Source organism: Anomalospiza imberbis, chromosome 3 (genome assembly GCF_031753505.1).
Source record: "Anomalospiza imberbis isolate Cuckoo-Finch-1a 21T00152 chromosome 3, ASM3175350v1, whole genome shotgun sequence".
In the NCBI taxonomy this organism is placed as follows: domain Eukaryota; kingdom Metazoa; phylum Chordata; class Aves; order Passeriformes; family Viduidae; genus Anomalospiza; species Anomalospiza imberbis.
Window position 1 is genome coordinate 93345977 of NC_089683.1, and position 18650 is coordinate 93364626.

Genomic DNA, 18650 nt, shown 5'->3' on the forward strand with positions numbered 1-18650 from the left:
TCACATTAGTAAACTCCAGGATTTTTCTGACATTTTCTTCATGCAGCCCAGAAAGGGAAACAATTAAGTCATACAGCTTTCCTTCACCCTGTGCTATTTTCCAAAGAAGATTCATGTTCTGTATTCCTTAGGCATGCACAGTACATGAATGAGAAACAGTGTGGGCTTTACTGATCTTCTAAGGAATATATAATTATTTTCCATGTTTTAAGAACCATTACTTAAGAAGTGGCAAAGGAGATAAAAATAAATACAGTAAAATATGTACCCTGCATATAGGAAGGGTACATACAAAAGGAATTTTTGCTTATTCTTGGGAAATTTGATATGTAAATTATTAATTGAGGGGAGAATGAGGAGAAGGGAGAGGAAAGGAGATAAAAAAAGGGAAGAAGCAACTATGCATACTCACTATGAGAATGCTTAAAAAGTTTTAAGGAATATAAGATGTGAAGCAGCACTCACTCTCAATGCACAGCTTTGCTGTAACTTAGCACTGTTTGGCAAAGGCAACATTTTAAGGTGCCTTCAGCTGCAGGCACCTGCAGGCAGTTATGACTTGGTCTGCCTTCCCTACGTGTTTATTCCCCTCCCATGCATTGTCTAGATTTGGAAGTGTAAATTCTCCAGAGCAGAGATTTCCTCAGCAGGATTTGCGAGGTTAGGGTCCTGTTGGGTGGGTCCTTATCTCAGCCATGAAGGCTGATAGGACATGCGAGGTAGAAATAGTACTCAGTTTGTGCATGATGCTTATGTCCATGCAGGAGTTGCCAGCAAGTGAAGGAAGGTGTGTTTTTAAACCTCAGCATGCTCAGGCGCCCCGTGGCTGCAGGCACAGTCAGACACGTCGACTTGGTTTGGGCCCAGCTGTAATTACAGAAGTGCAAGGCAAGCCCATGGGTACAGCAGTGGTACAACAGGTTTTCAGAAAGGCCTCGTAAGATACTGAGCCTGTATGTGCTGAAAAGGAGTTATGGAGGATAATTGTGTGCTGGGTTTGGTGGTGGTGACTTGTTTTTTAAGAGGCAGACCGGCATCCCCACTTGACTGAACAAGCCTTGCCTCAGCTTGGGTCGTTCCCTGGAAGCTGAGCAACAGAATTTATGGCTTCTGCTATTTAGTAACACTTGTCTTAAAGCCACAGTTGCCGTGTACATAAAATTTACTGGTTTATTTTCTTTCCACCCGCATGGAATACTGGAGGCTTTCAGGAAGCCCTCACTGCCCACTGGCAGTGCTGACAAGGGCATTTCAGCTGAGAGGGGCACCCAGCTTTGCCAGCTGCACTAGAGATGACCCCAGCCCCAAACATCGCTTTGCACTGGGGAAGAGTGGTGAACAACAAGCTGGTGGTGCTGCTGTTCAACAAGCTGTCCATGAGCCAGCAGTGTCCTTGTGGGCAAGGCAGCCAACAAAATCCTGGGGTGCTTAAGGAAGAGCATTGCCAGCAGCTCAGGGGAGGTGATCAGCCCTTCTATTCAGCTCTGGTGAAGCCTCATCTGGAGTGCTGTGTCCAGTTCTGGGCTCCTCAGTACAAAAGAGATGTGGAGCTTCTGCAGCAGGTCCAGCGGAGGGCAGTGAGGATGACTGAGAGACTGGGGGATCTCTCTGAGGAAAGGCTGAGGGATCTGGGCCTGTTCAGCCTGAAGGAGAGATGACTGAGAGGTGACCTCGTCAATGTCTATCAGGACGTGAAGGGAGGGTGTCAAGAGGATGGAGCTGGGCTCTTCTCATTGGTGCTGAGCAATAGAACAAGAGGCAAGGGGTAGAAACTGATGCACAGAACTTCCACCTGAACTAGAGAAAGAACTTCTTTACAGTGCAGTGACTGAACACTGGAACGGATTGCTCAGAGAGGTTGTGGAATCTCCCTCACCGGAGATACTCAAGAACCGTCTGAAAGAAAACCTGCGCCATGTGCTCTGGGATGACCCTGCCCGAGCAAGGGAGGTTGGACCAGATGTGGTACCTTCCAGCCTGACCTATCCCGTGATCCTGGGATTGCGTGAGGCGAGAAGGGCAGGCGGCCGGCGGAGGCGGCCGGGGGGCGGGTACCGACCGCCGGCCTGGCCCCGCAGGTCCCGCAGCACGGCCCCGGGCACGGAGCGCCGTGTGTCGGCCGAGCAGCGCCGGGGAAGGACTGCAGCCCCCAGAACGCGGCGCGGCGGCCGGTGACGTGCGGGAGGCGGGGCGGAAGTGTGTGTTCCCCGTGCTGGGCGGCCGCCCGGGCCCCGTTCCGGCTGTCCCGGCCTCGGCCTCGGTAGCGCGGGGCAGGGGGCAGGAAAAGGGAGAAGATGGCGGCGGACCTGGAGACGGAGGTGCAGGCCATTGACAAGAGCCTGCTGGAGTGCTCCGCCGAGGAAATCGCCGTGGTGAGGCGGCGGGCCCGGCGCGGGGAGGGAGCGGGGGCTCGGAGGCCGCAGCGGGCACCGGCCTGGGGAGCTGTTCCCGAGGCCGGGGCGAGGCCGCTCCGCGGGGCGAGCGAGCTCTCCCGGGAGGGGGTGTCCCTGCCGGGGCTGGCTCTGAGGGCACCCCCGGCCGGCAGCGGTGTCCCGCTGTGGCCTCGGCGCGCTGTTGTCGCCAGCGTCGCTGTTGCAGAAGCCGAAGTCCATGGCAGCGATCAGCCAGCTTTTCCTGTTGTGCCGGCTGGCGCAGGTGGCTCCCTGGAAGCTGCCTGGACGTGGCCATCCCCTGCCGGGGGCGGCCGGGCATCTCGCCCCTTCCTTAACTGCTTCCTGAAGTTACGTTCCTCCGCCTCTGCTGCCCCTTCGCCTCTCTCTGCCGGCAATCGCGCCTAGACCTGAGGAGATCTCCCTAGTAATTTAGGTGGATGTCTGACCCCAAATACGCTGTACAGTGTTGAAGTGCCATTACAGGATTCTTCCTTCCTCCCCACTATTTAAGATGCGGTTCTGGAAAAGCTTGCAGTAGTTAATCTTAGGATTATTAGAATGGGGTGTTTGTAGAGGAAATACTAGTAAAATCAGTGTAACATTTGAAGAAATCTACTGCTGTTTATATACTTTTCCTGCTCTTACAAAGAGTAGTTGAAAGAGGAATGTAGTCTCGAGGGTGAAGTCTTAGGAGGAAGTTTTGTTTCTGACATAAATGTTTGTCCATTTAGACACTTGGGCATTTGAGGAACTGGATGTATGTGTTAAAGTATTGAGACTGCTCATGTGCATATCGGTAAGATAAAACCTTGAAGAGCTGTCTGTGTGTGTCTCAGTGTCAAATACATTGGTTGCTTTCCAAATGAAAATAAAAGATTGTTATAATTCAGATTATCCTCAGATTATGCTTGTATATCTTCAGTGCAGACAAAGGTTTGATTAGATGGGCAAATGTGCATAGTTAGCTATATCCTAGCTAGTTTAGCTCCAGGATTAATCTTTCTTCTTCTCTGCAGCAAACCAAATAATTTCATCAAACATTTATAAAGCAGTCCAAATTGAGCCCAAATTACCTTGTCTGTGTGAATAGCAGATGGTTTTTTTGGGTCACACTGTAGGTAAACTCAAGGCAATCATGCACCCAGGGGAATGCATTTAGGAATTTGCTGTAGGTAGCAGTGCCAGTTTAAATGTAGTCAATTCTCATTTTTATTATCTGTCATCACCTGCACAAGCTCCAATTCTGAAATCTGTCATTCAAATCTAGTGTGGTTTTTCTGCTTCCTTTGCTGATAGGATTACTTTGCTGATAGCCCAGTATTAACCAAACAAATACCATCCCAAAGCAATAGTTGCAGCACTTAAGACTTCAGTTTGTCGTTGGAACAACTTAATGATAAACTTCCAAAGAACAAAAGTAATAAAAATAAGTTCTCTTTAACATAATGTGAGCCTACATCGCAAGTTTTTTTTTGTGTGTAGCTAAAAACCCCATAAATCGTAGCTTTTAGCTTTTGAAACAGAGAAGTGAGTTATTTTATGCCTTATTAGTATTCTATATTTTGTTCTCCTGGTGTCTCTTACTTAGATGGGAATTTAATAGAAACCCTGATGAACCATTAGGTATTTACTTATGTAAGGTGTTTGATCAATTCTTTGCACAAATTTTTCCCCCAGGGCAGTTAAAGTTGTTGCAGGAGAGTAAGTGTGAGGAGGGAGGAAGTAAAGAGGAATGCACTTCCATTCTTAATAAAAAGCCTCTCTTGGGAGAGTAGAATATTTGCTTTTCTTGCGTGTGATTTCAGGTTAGAAGATAGACAAATACTAATTGAAACCTTGCCTAAATGCAGAATGCTTTTATGAAAGAGCAAATTCCAAAGTTTTGAGTAGCTTTTCTGGAGTTCAGCGCTCCCCAGATAGCGATTTTGAGAGACAGTGCAACATATGTATACCTATGTATATATTCCTATTAACAGTCTTACTTGCACAGCAGACCTGTGAGTTGCCTTCCTGGCAGCTCTTAAAGTCACATCTGTTTCCCTGTCCTAGTAGCCTGGATTTCATTCTGGTATTTTTCATCCAGGATCTGATTTCCAAAACTGTATGCGCAGTTGTGTGTATAGAACTGGCCCCACAAACAGTTTTAGGTGTGATGATGTTCATCATTGCCACACCTAACTCTCAGACAGCTACTCCCAGAATTTTTGGGATGGGAAAGCCATTTACTCGAGGAACAAGAATTTTCTGTGCCTAGGTATTTGTCTGAGCTTGTAGTGTAGCTAGTATGAACTGTGTATTTTCTAGATAGAAATTAGTAATATGCTGCTGAATTAAAAGACTGATGTTAAAGATATTTAGCTGAAAAATTCCTGCAGTTTAATAACTAGCATATGCTATAGAAAATAATGCAAAAACAAGCTTATTAAATGGAAATCATGGAAAAGATTAAGTCACTGCCACTGTGATTGAGTTGGTTCCTGGCAGTAGTAGCAATTTGGCAAAACTGATGAAAGGAAGGAAAAGATGAATGAACTGGTGGGAAAAATAAATTTTTTATTTAAAACTTTACTTTTTAATCTTTTTTTTTCCCTATGGTATTCACTGAATCGTGGTGGGAATGGTGAGATAATCTGTAGACTTCTAGATTCTTGGCTAAGGCTTTTTGGCAAGCTCTTCCCATGGACTTCCTTGAGAAAAAACTGGGCTTTGACCATCAAAGCTAGATGAATATAGAAAGATTTAGCAGTTCAATCATGATTCTAAGAAGTCCAACTTAGGAAAAGAGAAGTGAAGAAAGCACCCTGACGAATTAGGGTTTTTTAAAATACCAAGTTCTACTTCAGAAAAACATATCTAATAAATGAAACTACTTCAATATATTAAAAAAGAAGGCAAAAATGCAGCCAGTCTGCACAGATGCTCAGCTGACTCTGAATGCCTGTATCCCGAGGAACTTGCTACAACTGTGTTATCTCAAACATAAGTTCTTTAGAGTGAGTTATAAATAATTCAGAGTAAATCAAGCTCTAACATTTGATCACCAAACCCATTTATTTTGGCATAATGAATTCTGCGTTTTCATGTACAGTTTTAGGTTGATTTTGACCTCTTTTTTTTGAAAGTTGCCAGGGGGTATCTGGTTGTCACATTTACAATGAGAAATGGCATGCTGAGGCTGTTTATGTTACACAAGATTTAATCAGTGGACACTTGCAGTATCTGCTTGCTCCTGTTTGTTCCTTATAAAAACCTTACAGATTTAACTTAACAGTTTAAATCTTTCTAAATTTGTTATCCCCAAGGCAGAAATAAAACAAATGTCCTAGAGTATTTTTTTTATTCTGTGTGTATGTACCAGGGGGGAAGAAACCAAACCAGGAGAAGCTGTGAGATTTTAAGTGGCTTAGGGCAGTTCTGTGGTTTGATGCCTTTTAAAAACGGCCAACATTGTTTTTTACCATTGACTGACTTAAGAGAATTGTAGTGAGTTGGCCTTGGTTGGGTGCCAAATACCCACCAAAGATGCTCTCACTCCACTCCTCAGCTGGAGAGGGGAGAAAATACAACAACAGGCTTTCGGTGGAGATAAGGAGTGGGAAAGGTCATCCACCAATTACTGCCATTGGCAAAACAGTCTTGACTAGTGGAAAAATTTATTTAGTTTATCACCAGTCGAACCAGAGTAGTGTAATGAGAGACAAAACCAAATCTTAAAAACACCTTCCCCCTATCCTTCTCTTCTTCCCTGGCTCAAGTTTACTTGTGTTTTCCCTACCTCCTCCCCTGAGCAGCACAGGTGGATGCAGAATGGGGGATATGGTCACTTCCTCATGTTGTCTCTGCACTCCTCCCTCCTCACATCCTTCCTTTGCTCCAGTGTGGGGTCCTCCCATGGGGACAGTCCTCCATGAACTTTTCCAGTGTCAGTCCTTCCCATGGGCTGCAGTGCCTCATGAACTGCTCCAGCCTGGGTCTCGCACAGGGAGTGCAGTCCTTCAGGAACAGGATGCCCAGTGTGGATTCCCCGTGGTGTCACCAGTCCTGCCAGCAAACCTGCTCCAGCATGGGCTCCTCTCTCATGGGTTCGCAGGTCCTGCCAGGAGCCAGCTCCAGCATTGGCTTCCTACTGTGGAGTCACAGCCTCTTTTGGGCATCCATCTGCTCTATCTAGCATGGGATCCCCCATGGGCTGCCAGGGGATCTCTGTTCCCCACTGGACCTCCATGGGCTGCAGGGGGATCTCTGCTCTGGTGTCTGGAGCACCTCCTGCCCCTCCTTTTGCACTGATTTTGGGATCTGCAGAGCTGTTATTCTCCCATATTCTTACATCTCCCAGCTGCTGTTGCTCTCTTTTTGTCCCCTTAAATATGCTATTCCCTGTTAAATCTGTTATCTCAGAAGTTCTACTGCTGTCTCAGATGGGCTCAGCCTTGGCCAGCTGTGGGTCCATCTTGGAGCCATCTGGTGTTGGCTCTCTTGGACATGGAGGAGCTTCTGGCAGCTTTAATAGAAGCCAGCCTGTAGCCCCCTTGTTACCAAAACCTCGCCTCACAAACCCAGTGCAAGAATTCATGGATCTAACATCACACTTGAAATAGTAATTCAGATGAGTTATTTTGGTTGAAGGAGAAACCAAAACTCCCTCATTTTCTCAAAGGTGATTTGTGGAAATTAAATGAGAAAGGGACTGTTACCTAATGCTGTGTTTGCTTTTCTCCATGTACTTTTTGTCTCTGTTCCTTGCCAACTCCAGGCTCCCATTGATCCTGTGTCCCAAGCTGGCAGCATCCATCTGCACTCCAGAGAAATGTGACCAATGTAGTCTAGGCCGTATCCTAAAAATCACTGCCAGCATTTTACTGGTCATTCATCCTGGAGGAAAATTTTACTGAATTTTTGTCTTAAATCTTCTGTATGTCAAAAGGATAAAATGTGTGAGCAAGGAAACAAATTATTCCTTTCCTAACGTCTGTCTTTTGTGATAATTCAGATTTAACACTTAGAAGGAAGCATGACTTTCTAGTTTTGGAATGACATTTTAGATATTTCCTGTAGAAATAAAATAACCTGAATGGCTAGAACTATGTTTGGTGTGTTTATTAATGAAGAATTTGTGTTCTCATTTCTTCTAATATAAAAGAAATGGCTGCAAGCAAATGACCTTCAAAAAGAAGTGTACCGGCATCTGGCCTATTATGTACCAAAAATTTACTGCAGGGGTCCCAACCCTGCCCCTCAGAGAGAAGACATGCTGGCACAACACGTTTTGCTGGGACCAATGGAATGGTATCTTTGTGGTGAAGATCCTGCATTTGGTTTTCCAAAGCTTGAGCAAGCAAACAAACCTTCCCATCTGTGTGGCCGTGTCTTTAAAGTGGGAGAGCCTACGTATTCTTGCAGGTAGTTCAACTTAACATTGTGAAGTATTTATGATTTGTGAAGTCATGGAACATTTTAAAATAAGAATATACTGTCCTAATGAAAAGTTAATAACTGAAATATATTTTAAAGTAACCTTGCAGTCTTTCATGACAAGTGGGATCGAGGAAAATTAACACTACAGATGTATAAATGGAAAAATATGAATTAGTATAATGTAGAGTGTTTTCTGTACAAAAGAAATGCAAGATTAAGAAATAATTAGGGGTGACCTTTCAGGGTGATTTAAAGGGCATTAATCAGAAGTAAGTGGGTAAGAGTATGTGTATATATTTTGGGTGTTTAATATCAGCTGTTAGTGTTGATCTTGTCTTTTAGACCTCTTTCCATGACCTGCTAAACCAATCTATCAGATGCTTAACACAAGCATATCAGCTTCTAGCTCCTTCCCTCCTCTAGATCTCTCTAAAAATACTTATACCTGAAAGAGAACAGGAAGTTCCTAACCAATTACAAGTATTTAAAATAATCTTCAGTTTTAAGCCATTGTATTACAAGCTGTAGGTTAATTTTCATCTTCTATATTCTGAACTGTTCGTGGTTTAAGTTTTGTTTGTGTCACAAATTCCTGTCATTTTGTGTGGTTTCTACTGAAAAGTGTCTACTGGGACACTTGAACACTTGGTGAGATGACATGGGGACTGAATGTCTGTCTAATTTCAATGGTTTATTTGTTTGGGTTTCCATCCCCTTCATTTACAAGGAGAGAATGATAGTGGAAGAACTTTTCTTTCTAGTGCTCTCCTTTTCTAGAAACCTAAGACCTTACTGGCCTTTGGGTTTGGAAATGCTTTGAGACCTCTTTATAATGAGAGAGATAAGATTAAACTGGTGGGTACTTCAGATTCATACTGAGTTGGTCTTGAAAAAGTAAGTGTGTTTAGAAGAAAAAGACAGAATTCCCAACGTTTTTGTTGCTCCATATGAACAGTGTTTGATCATTAACATACTGATGATGGAGTCCCTCTCTTTTTTTGTTCATCAAGGAACATTTGATTCCTGCTGTGTGTTAATTTTCTTTAACCTATGGCTGGTAATGAAGAATAGTGAGAGTTTCATTTAAGCTTTTGTGGAATACAGCAAATAATTATTTTCCCGGTCCACATTAAAGCAGTGGATTTTTCTATGCAGTTGTGCAGCTTCCAGGTCAGCTTCTGCTTTAGGTATAGGCACAGTTACTTGTCTGAGAAATTACTTGACAAATGGTACTGAATTTTTAAGTACTCTGCCACAAGTTTAGAGCTCTGAAGAGTCAACATTCAATTTTGTAGAACTGATCTGCCAAATCCTGCATGCATGTTGTTGCATTAAGTGGTAGTTTTTTTTAATCTAAAAAAAAGAATGCCATGGACATAAACTATTCTAAAAGATAAAAGCTTTGTATAATTTTGCTTTGACATTTTCATCTTTAGTGGCTCCTCTGGAGAAAACACATGTGCATATTAAGTCATGGTTGCCTGATGATCTTCCCATCATTTATTTTGGTTAAATTAAACTAAGAGAATTTTGATAATGAGATTTTGTGTGATCTCTAGTGTTTTCTTTTAAACAAAATAAGTTGTTTCTCTGAATTCTGGTTTATAATAATCATCATCATAAGACATTCTCTTGCTATTTATTTTTACATTACAAAACCCACCTGCCTTAATCTTGAGGTGCCTTGAAGTCAGTTGCATTACATGAGTTCATGCATTTTCAGTGTTTTTCAGGGAGACAGTTAAATATAATGCTTAATTGTCTCATTTGGTATAGCCCATTTTACTAGAAATATTCCTTCTTTCTAATACAGGAGTGTTTGTAGACAAGACCTTATTATGGTCTCTGATCTCCTGGTTGAGAAAATTGTGTTCTTGCAGCCCATCAGTGAGCTTGTAGGGCTGAACTTGGAAGCAGAGGTTTGATTTAGTCTGTTGTGTGCGATCTTTCATCCCAGTGTTCAGTGAAAAATGTCTTCTCTGCTGGAGATCATTAATGCTGGTACTCTGTACTTGAGAGAACTTACTTGGGTTTATTCTGGGTTATGTAATTCATCTGTTTACTTGCCTATATACTTGTCTCACCTCTTGAAGGCAATGTCTGTATTACCCAAACTAGACATACTACCCACACAATATTTTAAAGGCTCTTCTGTTGTGAGAACAGATTTTTTTCTCTTTAGTTTCCTGACTTTGAAGCCATCCCTTTCCTCTTTCACAGTAATATATACATTAGTTAGAAGGTTGATATTGGTGGTATTTGAAAATTATCTGTTGTAAATATGTAAAGGCAAAAGCAAGTGTTTAATGCTTTTTTTTTTCTTTCTGTTGTTGCTGTTCTCAGAGACTGCGCAGTTGACCCAACTTGTGTGTTGTGCATGGAATGCTTTCTTGGAAGCATTCACAGAGAGCACCGATACAGGGTTAGTGATCCTGCAGGATAATGACATACTTATTAGTGATTTTGTGTGTGTGTGTGAAACAGTTTCAAGTTTAAGAATGTATACAGAATTTCCAGATGCTGAATGAAAACAAAGCTCTGAATGTCTGCAGTAATCCTATGTGAACTTGAATGTTTTCATCTGAGTGTAACTTCTGGAAGTTAGCACTTTAAAATATTGAGCAATTAAATTTTATGTGCAACACTTAAGTTTACAAATGTATGTTACTTCTAACACATGCCCTTTAGTGAATTTTACAGGTTTAGACTTGGGTTTTGAATTGTTCTGACTCTTGTATTTGACTGTTTTAAAAAGCTATTGAAAAACCTTTATTAAGAAACCACTTGTGTGTAAAGCTTAAACGTAAAGTTAAAAGAGAAAATGAAAACTGTAAATGCTGTTTATTTTAGTAATATACTGTTATTAGTAGTACAGATTAGTTTAAAAAACCCTTCAAACAAATCCAAGAAGACCTTGGTGTGTTTTTAAACTAAGAAGTGAAGTGAAAACTACCAGTGCAGCCTTTCTGTAAATCTGTTTTTTACAATACTGCACTTGCTGCTAATGTAATTCTGTTTACTGCATAGTTACACTGAGCACTAGGATTCAGGTAAAAAATCCAAGCGCAACGACTTTTATCAAGAAACCCAGCCGAATTTGCTGTTATCATCTTACTTCTTGTACATAGGTTTTTACTTTTTGAGACTGTTGAATTAACAAGTCTAGGTAACATCCAAAAGTGTAAGAAAATGTTCTTTCAAATGTCCATCTAATTTTCTTGATACTATAAGATGTTCCTGTATGTATAGATTATACCAGGTATGCCAAAAGTTGGTGAAAGAATTCTTCTATGCATCAGTTAATAGGTGTGATTCAAAAAAGAAGTATTATTATGCTTATTAACTTGAGGGGGTCTTTAAAATAAATTTTATTCAAACAGTGTAAATATACCATTAAAATTTTCCAATGCTTTTTTTCTCTGCCTACATCTGTGAAAAGTTTAAGTCTCTCAATTCCTTTTGTCATAAAACACATTTTTCACTCACTGTATAATAGTGCCATGTGAAATGATTTAGCTTTGTTCAGATTAAAACTGTGAGAGTTTGGCATAGTACAGAAGACATGGCAAGCAATAGATTCAGAAAATCTGAAAACTTCAGATGGGGCAGAATGGAGGTGTTTGAAGGTGTTTTGTTGTTCAGGGTTTTTTCTTTTGACATAGGCACACTGATGAGGTAGACAGGCTTTCAGCTGTCAGGTGTTGTGATCATGCTTTTGTAGTACAGCTATGACTACTCATGTCCTAATGTGCATGTATGATATATATGTATATTCACTTGAACTGCTTTGTTTTTAAATAATTTTAGATGACAACGTCAGGTGGAGGAGGTTTCTGTGACTGTGGTGATACAGAAGCTTGGAAGGAAGGTCCTTACTGTCAAAAGCATGAACTTAACACTTCAGAAACTGCTGAAGAGGAGGTAATTACAATTGAGGCATCATGTTTCAAAACATTGTTAACTTTGTATATATAAATCCTTCACTTGAGGTTATTTTTATTTAGTATGCAGGTATTTTATTCTGTATGAGAGGCTGTAGGAACTTCAATAGTATTATTTGAACCACAGTGTTAGACAAAAATTAATATCTTAAGAAGTTCCTTAAAATTTTTTCTACTTAAAGGCTTCATTTTGTATGTTCTTGGTCACCTCTGCAGTTTTAGTTCTACTTCTTTGTTTCTCTGTATATTCCAAGAGGTCAAGGGATTCTATCACGTGCAAAAGGAAATAAGTCTGTATGTAATCATGTGCACCAAGGAGCCAAATTCAGCTGTCTGTGCAACAGATATTCTGATTCTTACCAAAGGGAAATGCACAGATTTTTAAAACTCAAAATATCTTGCTGTCACAGGAAAGTCATAATGGAGATGTAAGGCAAAGGTCTCTAAAAGACCTTGTTTGGTATGGAGAAGGTAAATAGAGAACACATCTTTACCACAGAATCAGAGCATAACAACTTGGACGTATTAAATGCAAAAAGACATGCCACATCTTACAGGAAGGACTCAAGCTGCTGGACTAACCACTGCAAAATACTATTGTTGAAAGTTTATACATGTTTGAAAGGAAATTTAACATGGTTGTGGAAGGAAAAAAAAACAATGGCCATTTAAAATTGTAGGTACCATCTTTGGTGTGGGAAGTGTTAGTGTCTTAAGTTACTGGAGACTAAAGAAGCATTCTGTCTTCTGCTTATAATCTTCTTATCTGTTATTACATCTCAGGAATGAGTGTGGCTAATTGGGCTTCTGACCTAGCCACTCACATCTGTTCTTACTTAGTGACTTCTGTGAGATTTTTTTAAAAGGGAAAATCTAAGGCAAGCACTGGTAGTAATTTTACTGATCTGATGGTTTGAGTGAAGCAACTGTAATTGTATTTTCAGTGACAGTGGTCTAATATCTGTTCTCACTCCCTCAGTCCTAAGACTCTAGCACTGTTGCTGGCCTCATCACTTGGTCTACATGGTGGTTTACATTAGTCAGCAGCCTTAGGAAACTCTTTGTTATGAAATCTTGGGTGGACTGCTACTTCTGTGCCCAAAGATACTCACACAGTGAGTGTGCCTGACAGAAAAATCAAGGTTCTGGGCAGGCTTTGTGTTTCTTCCCCATAAACCATGGAGATTGGGATCTCTTACGCAGTGTTATGTTAGAGGTGGATTAAGAATGGTTTGTTGAATGTTATTGGAGCCTATTTTCTGCCTTGCCCAAATATGTGAAAGTGCTGGGAGTGGAGGGATTGCTGCTGCTTCTGCTGCTTGTGGTTTGTGTTTGCTGTTGGTGGCTGATAGTTCTTCATACCCTGGATAATTTTTAAATGAAGGAAAAAAAAAAAAAAGAAATGGCAGTTCTTATTACCACTCTTGTAAAGCTTCCAAATATTCCCAAACAGTCTTGGGGTGGAGGGGATAAACCTTATTAGTACAGGTGAGTCGCTGACTGTCAAGAGCCTCCTTTAATGATGCAGACTTAAATTGAGAAATTACTATTGTGATCATTTTTATACAACCTAAGCTGTAGTGAAGCACAGAATTTACTATTAGGTAATCCTAAACCAGAAATTGGGCCACTGTTAAATATTGTAATTGTCTAGCAATTACACATACATCAAAATATCAAATGATGAATCGAGTCGGTGACTCAGTGTATAGTTTGTATCCAGGTGACCTGCAGGCCATGCAGCATTCCCTTTCCAGGTTTGTAGAAGAGGAGCTAGTTCTCAAAATTTTGATACAGTAAAAGACAAAAAGAGAAGAGGTTTATAATGTTTTCTATTCAGCGTCCTTGAAATGGACTGGAATGAAATGGCAGTGGTACCTGCACTGTCTTATTCAGAGTTGCCAGTGGTCTCCTCTTCCTCCCTGTCCACATTCCCATTCCCCCACCTGCAACAGCCTCCATTCTGTTCTGGCACAGAGAGAAGGATAAGTTTGTAGGGGCTGCTGCATTGTCAAATGGAGATCACAGAGTGGGCACAAATGGATGCACAGTGCACAGACAAAAGGGGAGCAGCTCTCTGTGAGCAAGACTGAGACATGGACAGATCATTATGAAACACCTATTTACATTTCGGCAGTTAATTATTTATTACCACAGCATATAAAGAGACGTGCATCATAAATCATGATGCCAGTTTGCTGCATGTTGTATAAGCCTGGATAGATAAGACTTATGCCTTTTAATGCATGCTGCATATAAAACAGGACAAGAGATGCATGGTCGTTTGTATTCTGCAGTTTACTAATATTGATAAGTGGAACAAAAGATACAGGGATTTGAAATTATGGTTTGAAGGCATAGCAAAAGAAGCAGATTTTAATACAGCTGAGGTTAAAGTTTTTCCAAAGAACTATCTTAAAAGGTGTGCAGGAGTGAGAACAAGGAGAATGAGAATGGAAGAATGTGTGAAAATGTAAATGGGTGATCAGAGGCAAGTTAACATTCAGGTACTGAATGTTAGATTAGAGCTTTGGTGACTGTCAGTGTAGAACTGGAAGAAGAAAAGAGGATGATTATTGACTCTGTTCCTTTCAACTGAAAAGTCATTTAAAGAAAGACATCATTAAAGATGCTTACATCATCTTTGATAAAGAGAGATGCAAGTTTGACAGTTTGTTTTGAATGTAATTTAATTTCTCATTTGCTATTTATATTTACTTTCCAGGATCCTCTTGTCCACTTACCAGAAGATATGGTAGCAAGAGCTTATAATATTTTTGCCATTACATTTAAATATGCAGTAGATATATTAACATGGGAAAAGGAAAACGAATTGCCTGGACTAGAAGTGATGTAAGTATAATACTTGTCTTCTGCCTTTTAAAAGCTTACAGATATTTACAGTTGAAAATTGAGGTTTTGATTTTAAAAATCTTTTCTGCCTTTCTTAAAATTGTCAGAAATATTTTGTATACAATAATTGTAGTAGATTTGTATTTCTCATATTTTTTCCTTTGCTCTTGCTTTTACTTTTAACATTGCTTTAAATGACATAAATTCAATCCTTGCTTTGAATGACATAAATTCAATCATTGCTTTGAAGTGAGAAGAGTGACACTTACTACTGCATGCTATTTAATGATGAAGTCCATACCTATGAACAAGTTATTTATACTCTTCAGAAGGCTGTCAACTGCACACAGAAGGAAGCCATTGGTTTTGCAACAACAGTAGATAGAGATGTAAGTGAATTAATTGTTAGATCTTTTAATTACCATGTCCTAATGTTTGTTTTATGACAATACTTACTTTAGTCTGTTTTCCCAAAGCATGTGGTTAATGTGAGTCTGTGAGTCCTTTGTGTCATACCACTCTAAAATGCCTTAATACGAAACACTAAATGTCTCAGTGCCTAAATACCATTTGGCCAGTCCAAACCAGACCTGATACTGAATATGTTTCAATGTAAATGTATTCTAGTAGGTCTTGTAAGTGTAAATACCAAGGTGTTTCTCACTCCTCTGTCAAGTACAGGCAGCAGCTTTGGCCCTTCCCTTACTAAACCAAGGAGCTGACATTGAAAAAGCCCCTTAATGTGCTCCAAACATAAGAAATGCTTCTCAGAGTAACACCAGTTAAGTGTGAGGGATAAAATCCATAACTGACTGCTTTTGTTCTGGTGCTTGTGGAACTATTAATGGTTTGTGGTTTGTTTTTAAAATTTTATTTAATTTTCTTTTTCATAATTGTCAGATTATAGTGGCAGGAAGAGGTAAAAGCATTTAACACAGTTTTTAGGAGGAACAGTGAGTTCAGAATCACTGTATGCTGAATATAATTGTAACTAGTATTTCAGTTTCAGAAGCACTCTGTCAGCTGTGTTTGTAGTGTGGCTGATGTGCATTTTTTTAAAGAAAGTGATATTTCATTGGGTAACTGCATCTTATTATTTTTGCAATGAACCTGTAAGCAGTTGACATGAAAAAAGTGTCTTTTTTACTTGGCTTATTGTCTTGTGCCTTTTTTTGGGGGGATGGTGTGGGGAAGAAATCTTTTCCTAAATGGCAATGGAAATGTCATTTTGGTTGGTTGAAGTACTTCAGGGACGTCAGTGGAGCAGGAAATATAATCACTTCATTTTACTTAACACTAAAGTAGATTTTGGTTTTGTGTTACCACTGCTCTATCTTTTGTGATACTGGTAAACAAAAGATTCACATCTGATCCCTGAATATGAGCTGACCTGAGCACGTGCTTGCGGGATACACTCAGATTTTTCCCTACTGCTGATGTCTTCTACTTCTAAATGCATGCATGAATGCATATATACATGAGCATGTATGTGAAAGAAATGAGAATGTTATGCCTGAAGCAATGATTTGGCATCAGATCGAAAATGCCAGTGAGTTTTCCTGTCTGCAATACGCTATAAATTCAATAAACTATCTATTTTGATGTATGGATTGACAGTAGAGAGAGACTGAAAACCTTCCTTTTGGAATAGCAAGTGCTTCAATTGTCTGTTTAAAAGATCAGTTAACTTTAATATCTGCTTTTTAAAAGGCACTGAAATATCTGAAATATCTTCAAGTTATATCAAAACTAATGAACAATGCCTTTGTACTAATGTTTTCAGTATTTTAATAAGTGTGGTTCTTTTCATTGTTCCTCTTAAGAACAATGTTATACACAGAAAATTTAATGTAACAGGTAACTGAATGTATGATACCATTTTATCTTCTTTTAAAAAGTACAGGGTGCATTTGGGAAATCCAAGTGTCTTAACTATATATAGCACTTTAAAAAGTGAAAATAGCATGAAAGACAGACTAGTTAGCATGCATCTGAAGCTTTTATTGTGTTTTTTATATTAATGTAAAACACAGAATTGGGCCTCCTTGTTTAGGAGCTGGTGGTAATGTTACATCTTTCTGAATTTGCAGGGCCGTAGGTCTGTTCGATATGGAGACTTCCAATACTGTGATCAGGCAAAATCAGTAATAGTGGTAAGTAATGGTGATAAGGGATGTTATCTCCTTACTTGCCTCATCTTAAGCAAAAAGAGGCTTTGCTACCCAGTTAAGTATGACTCATTATATTTTAATGATACAAAGTGTTGGAGATACTTTTTACAATATAGTAGAGGTATCAAAATACTGGTTTATGGGGTTTTTGTTGTTATTGGCCTTTTGTTGGATGTTTTTTTTTCCTACTATGGCCTACCTGATACCCAAAATAACTTTCTAAAAGGAAGTTTGTAGACAATTTTTTCTTTCATAAAACAGATGTGGCCAGAAACTTTTGAATGTATCTTTTAGAATTATATGCTAGTTCAGATCAGTGAAGGTAAATTATTACAGTTTTTCCCCTATAGCGTGAAGTTGCTTATGTCTTTCACAGCAACAGTTATGGAAATTATTACTCATTGAATCCAAGTGTGAAACTGCAAATATTTTCATTTTGCATCTATGCATTTATATATGTATATATATTAATTTCTGTATATTGCAAGATTCTTCCATGTAAAAATGGGAGAATAATGTTTTCTTTTAATTTTTTGTTAACTGCTGCAGTGCAGTACTTAATCACATGAAATAAATAGTTTATGTATGATACTGCAACCGTTGAAAAACCAATGCTGCAACTAGAGTTACTGTTCTTTGACTATTTAAGGTATTTTGAAAGCATTAGCATGTTTTTAAAGATAATGTTTTGCAATATTTTTAACTTGCTGCCCACGCAGGCAAAGAACAAATAGCTTTTATGTGTAACATCTAACTATTATGCTTTCTAATACATAGATGAGGGTAAATTCTTTCTTGTTTTAACTCTGTGTATTTAATTTGTATTTTTGAAAATAGTCTATGCTCAGTCAGTTTCCGTGATGGGCTGGTGTGTGACTTGCTTGTCACATTGAGAGGGACAAACATGCATGACTGTCTTGGGTTGAACGTGGGATTGCTTATCAGTAAAATGCAGCAGATCAGTGTGAGCATTGATAATGGGCCAAGAGTGGAAAATGGTTTGACCTAAATATGCTGATATTGCATAATAAGGTCCTTCAAATATTAATAGGATAAACAAAATTCAGACTTTTTTGGGTTTGCTATGTAGGTGTTAGTAATTAGAATATGTATTAATATTATAAATTATCAAAATTAATCACAGGAATGCTGCATTTCTGTACAGAAGTATATGCCAGTCCTCACTTAAATATGCATTGCCTCCTTTTTCCTTTTCTTTTTAAGAGAAATACCAGTCGTCAGACAAAGCCATTGAAAGTGCAAGTTATGCATTCATCTATTGTTGCCCATCAGAGCTTTGGTCTGAAGCTCCTAACTTGGCTTGGCAGTGTTATTGGATATTCAGGTGGGCAAAATTGATCTTTTGGAGATAAGTTAGAAAATACTTGTGAGAGGAGCTGATTTTCTGAAGCAATTTTGTCTACTTATTTCAGATATGTAATGTATAAGGCAAAGCTATTAATAACTTGTCAGACTTCATTCTATTTTCTCTTACTGGAGTGCTGTTCTGAATTCTAACTTCCATGTGAAAGTGCTACCAGTCTCACATAGTCTTTTCTGTTTAGCTGCTGCTGAACAGAAGCTGAGAAGTGCTGTCAAATGCAGTATGCCAAAAAGCTATTTTTTCAGTCCCTACTTCTTTTTAAATGAATGCAGTAAGCTGAAAATAACCTGTCTGATTAGATAAAACAAAATTATTCAGAAGTAATGTGATGAATGTAGATGAAAGCAATTGCTTGAGATTTTTTGCTAAGTAGAACAGAGAAAATGTAAGGAATTGTTGAGGGTTTTGGTAAGTATAAAAGCTGACAAAGTCTTAATCAGATTTTTTAAAAGAGGTTTCTTCAAAGGAATCAAGATGCACAGTATCAGATTTT

General features: G+C 39.4%; 1 protein-coding gene across 5 annotated transcripts in view; it reads left to right on the plus strand.

Annotated features, from left to right (window-relative positions):
* The first annotated feature begins 1944 nt into the window (after positions 1–1944).
* UBR2 (ubiquitin protein ligase E3 component n-recognin 2) overlaps positions 1945–18650 on the plus strand; it is a 55252-nt gene continuing 38546 nt past the window's right edge. For 2 of the 5 annotated variants that reach the window (XM_068185811.1, XM_068185810.1), the window contains exons 1-8: positions 1953–2372; positions 7534–7793; positions 10152–10230; positions 11616–11729; positions 14475–14602; positions 14853–14991; positions 16693–16755; positions 17998–18118. In XM_068185811.1, coding sequence (XP_068041912.1) covers positions 2295–2372; positions 7534–7793; positions 10152–10230; positions 11616–11729; positions 14475–14602; positions 14853–14991; positions 16693–16755; positions 17998–18118 — 982 coding nt within the window. In that variant the 5' untranslated portion in view covers positions 1953–2294. Of the gene's footprint in view, positions 2373–7533; positions 7794–10151; positions 10231–11613; positions 11730–14046; positions 14257–14474; positions 14603–14852; positions 14992–16692; positions 16756–17997; positions 18119–18650 lie in introns of those variants that run through there. The other 3 variants (XR_010997615.1, XM_068185809.1, XM_068185812.1) reach the window with 3 other exon arrangements.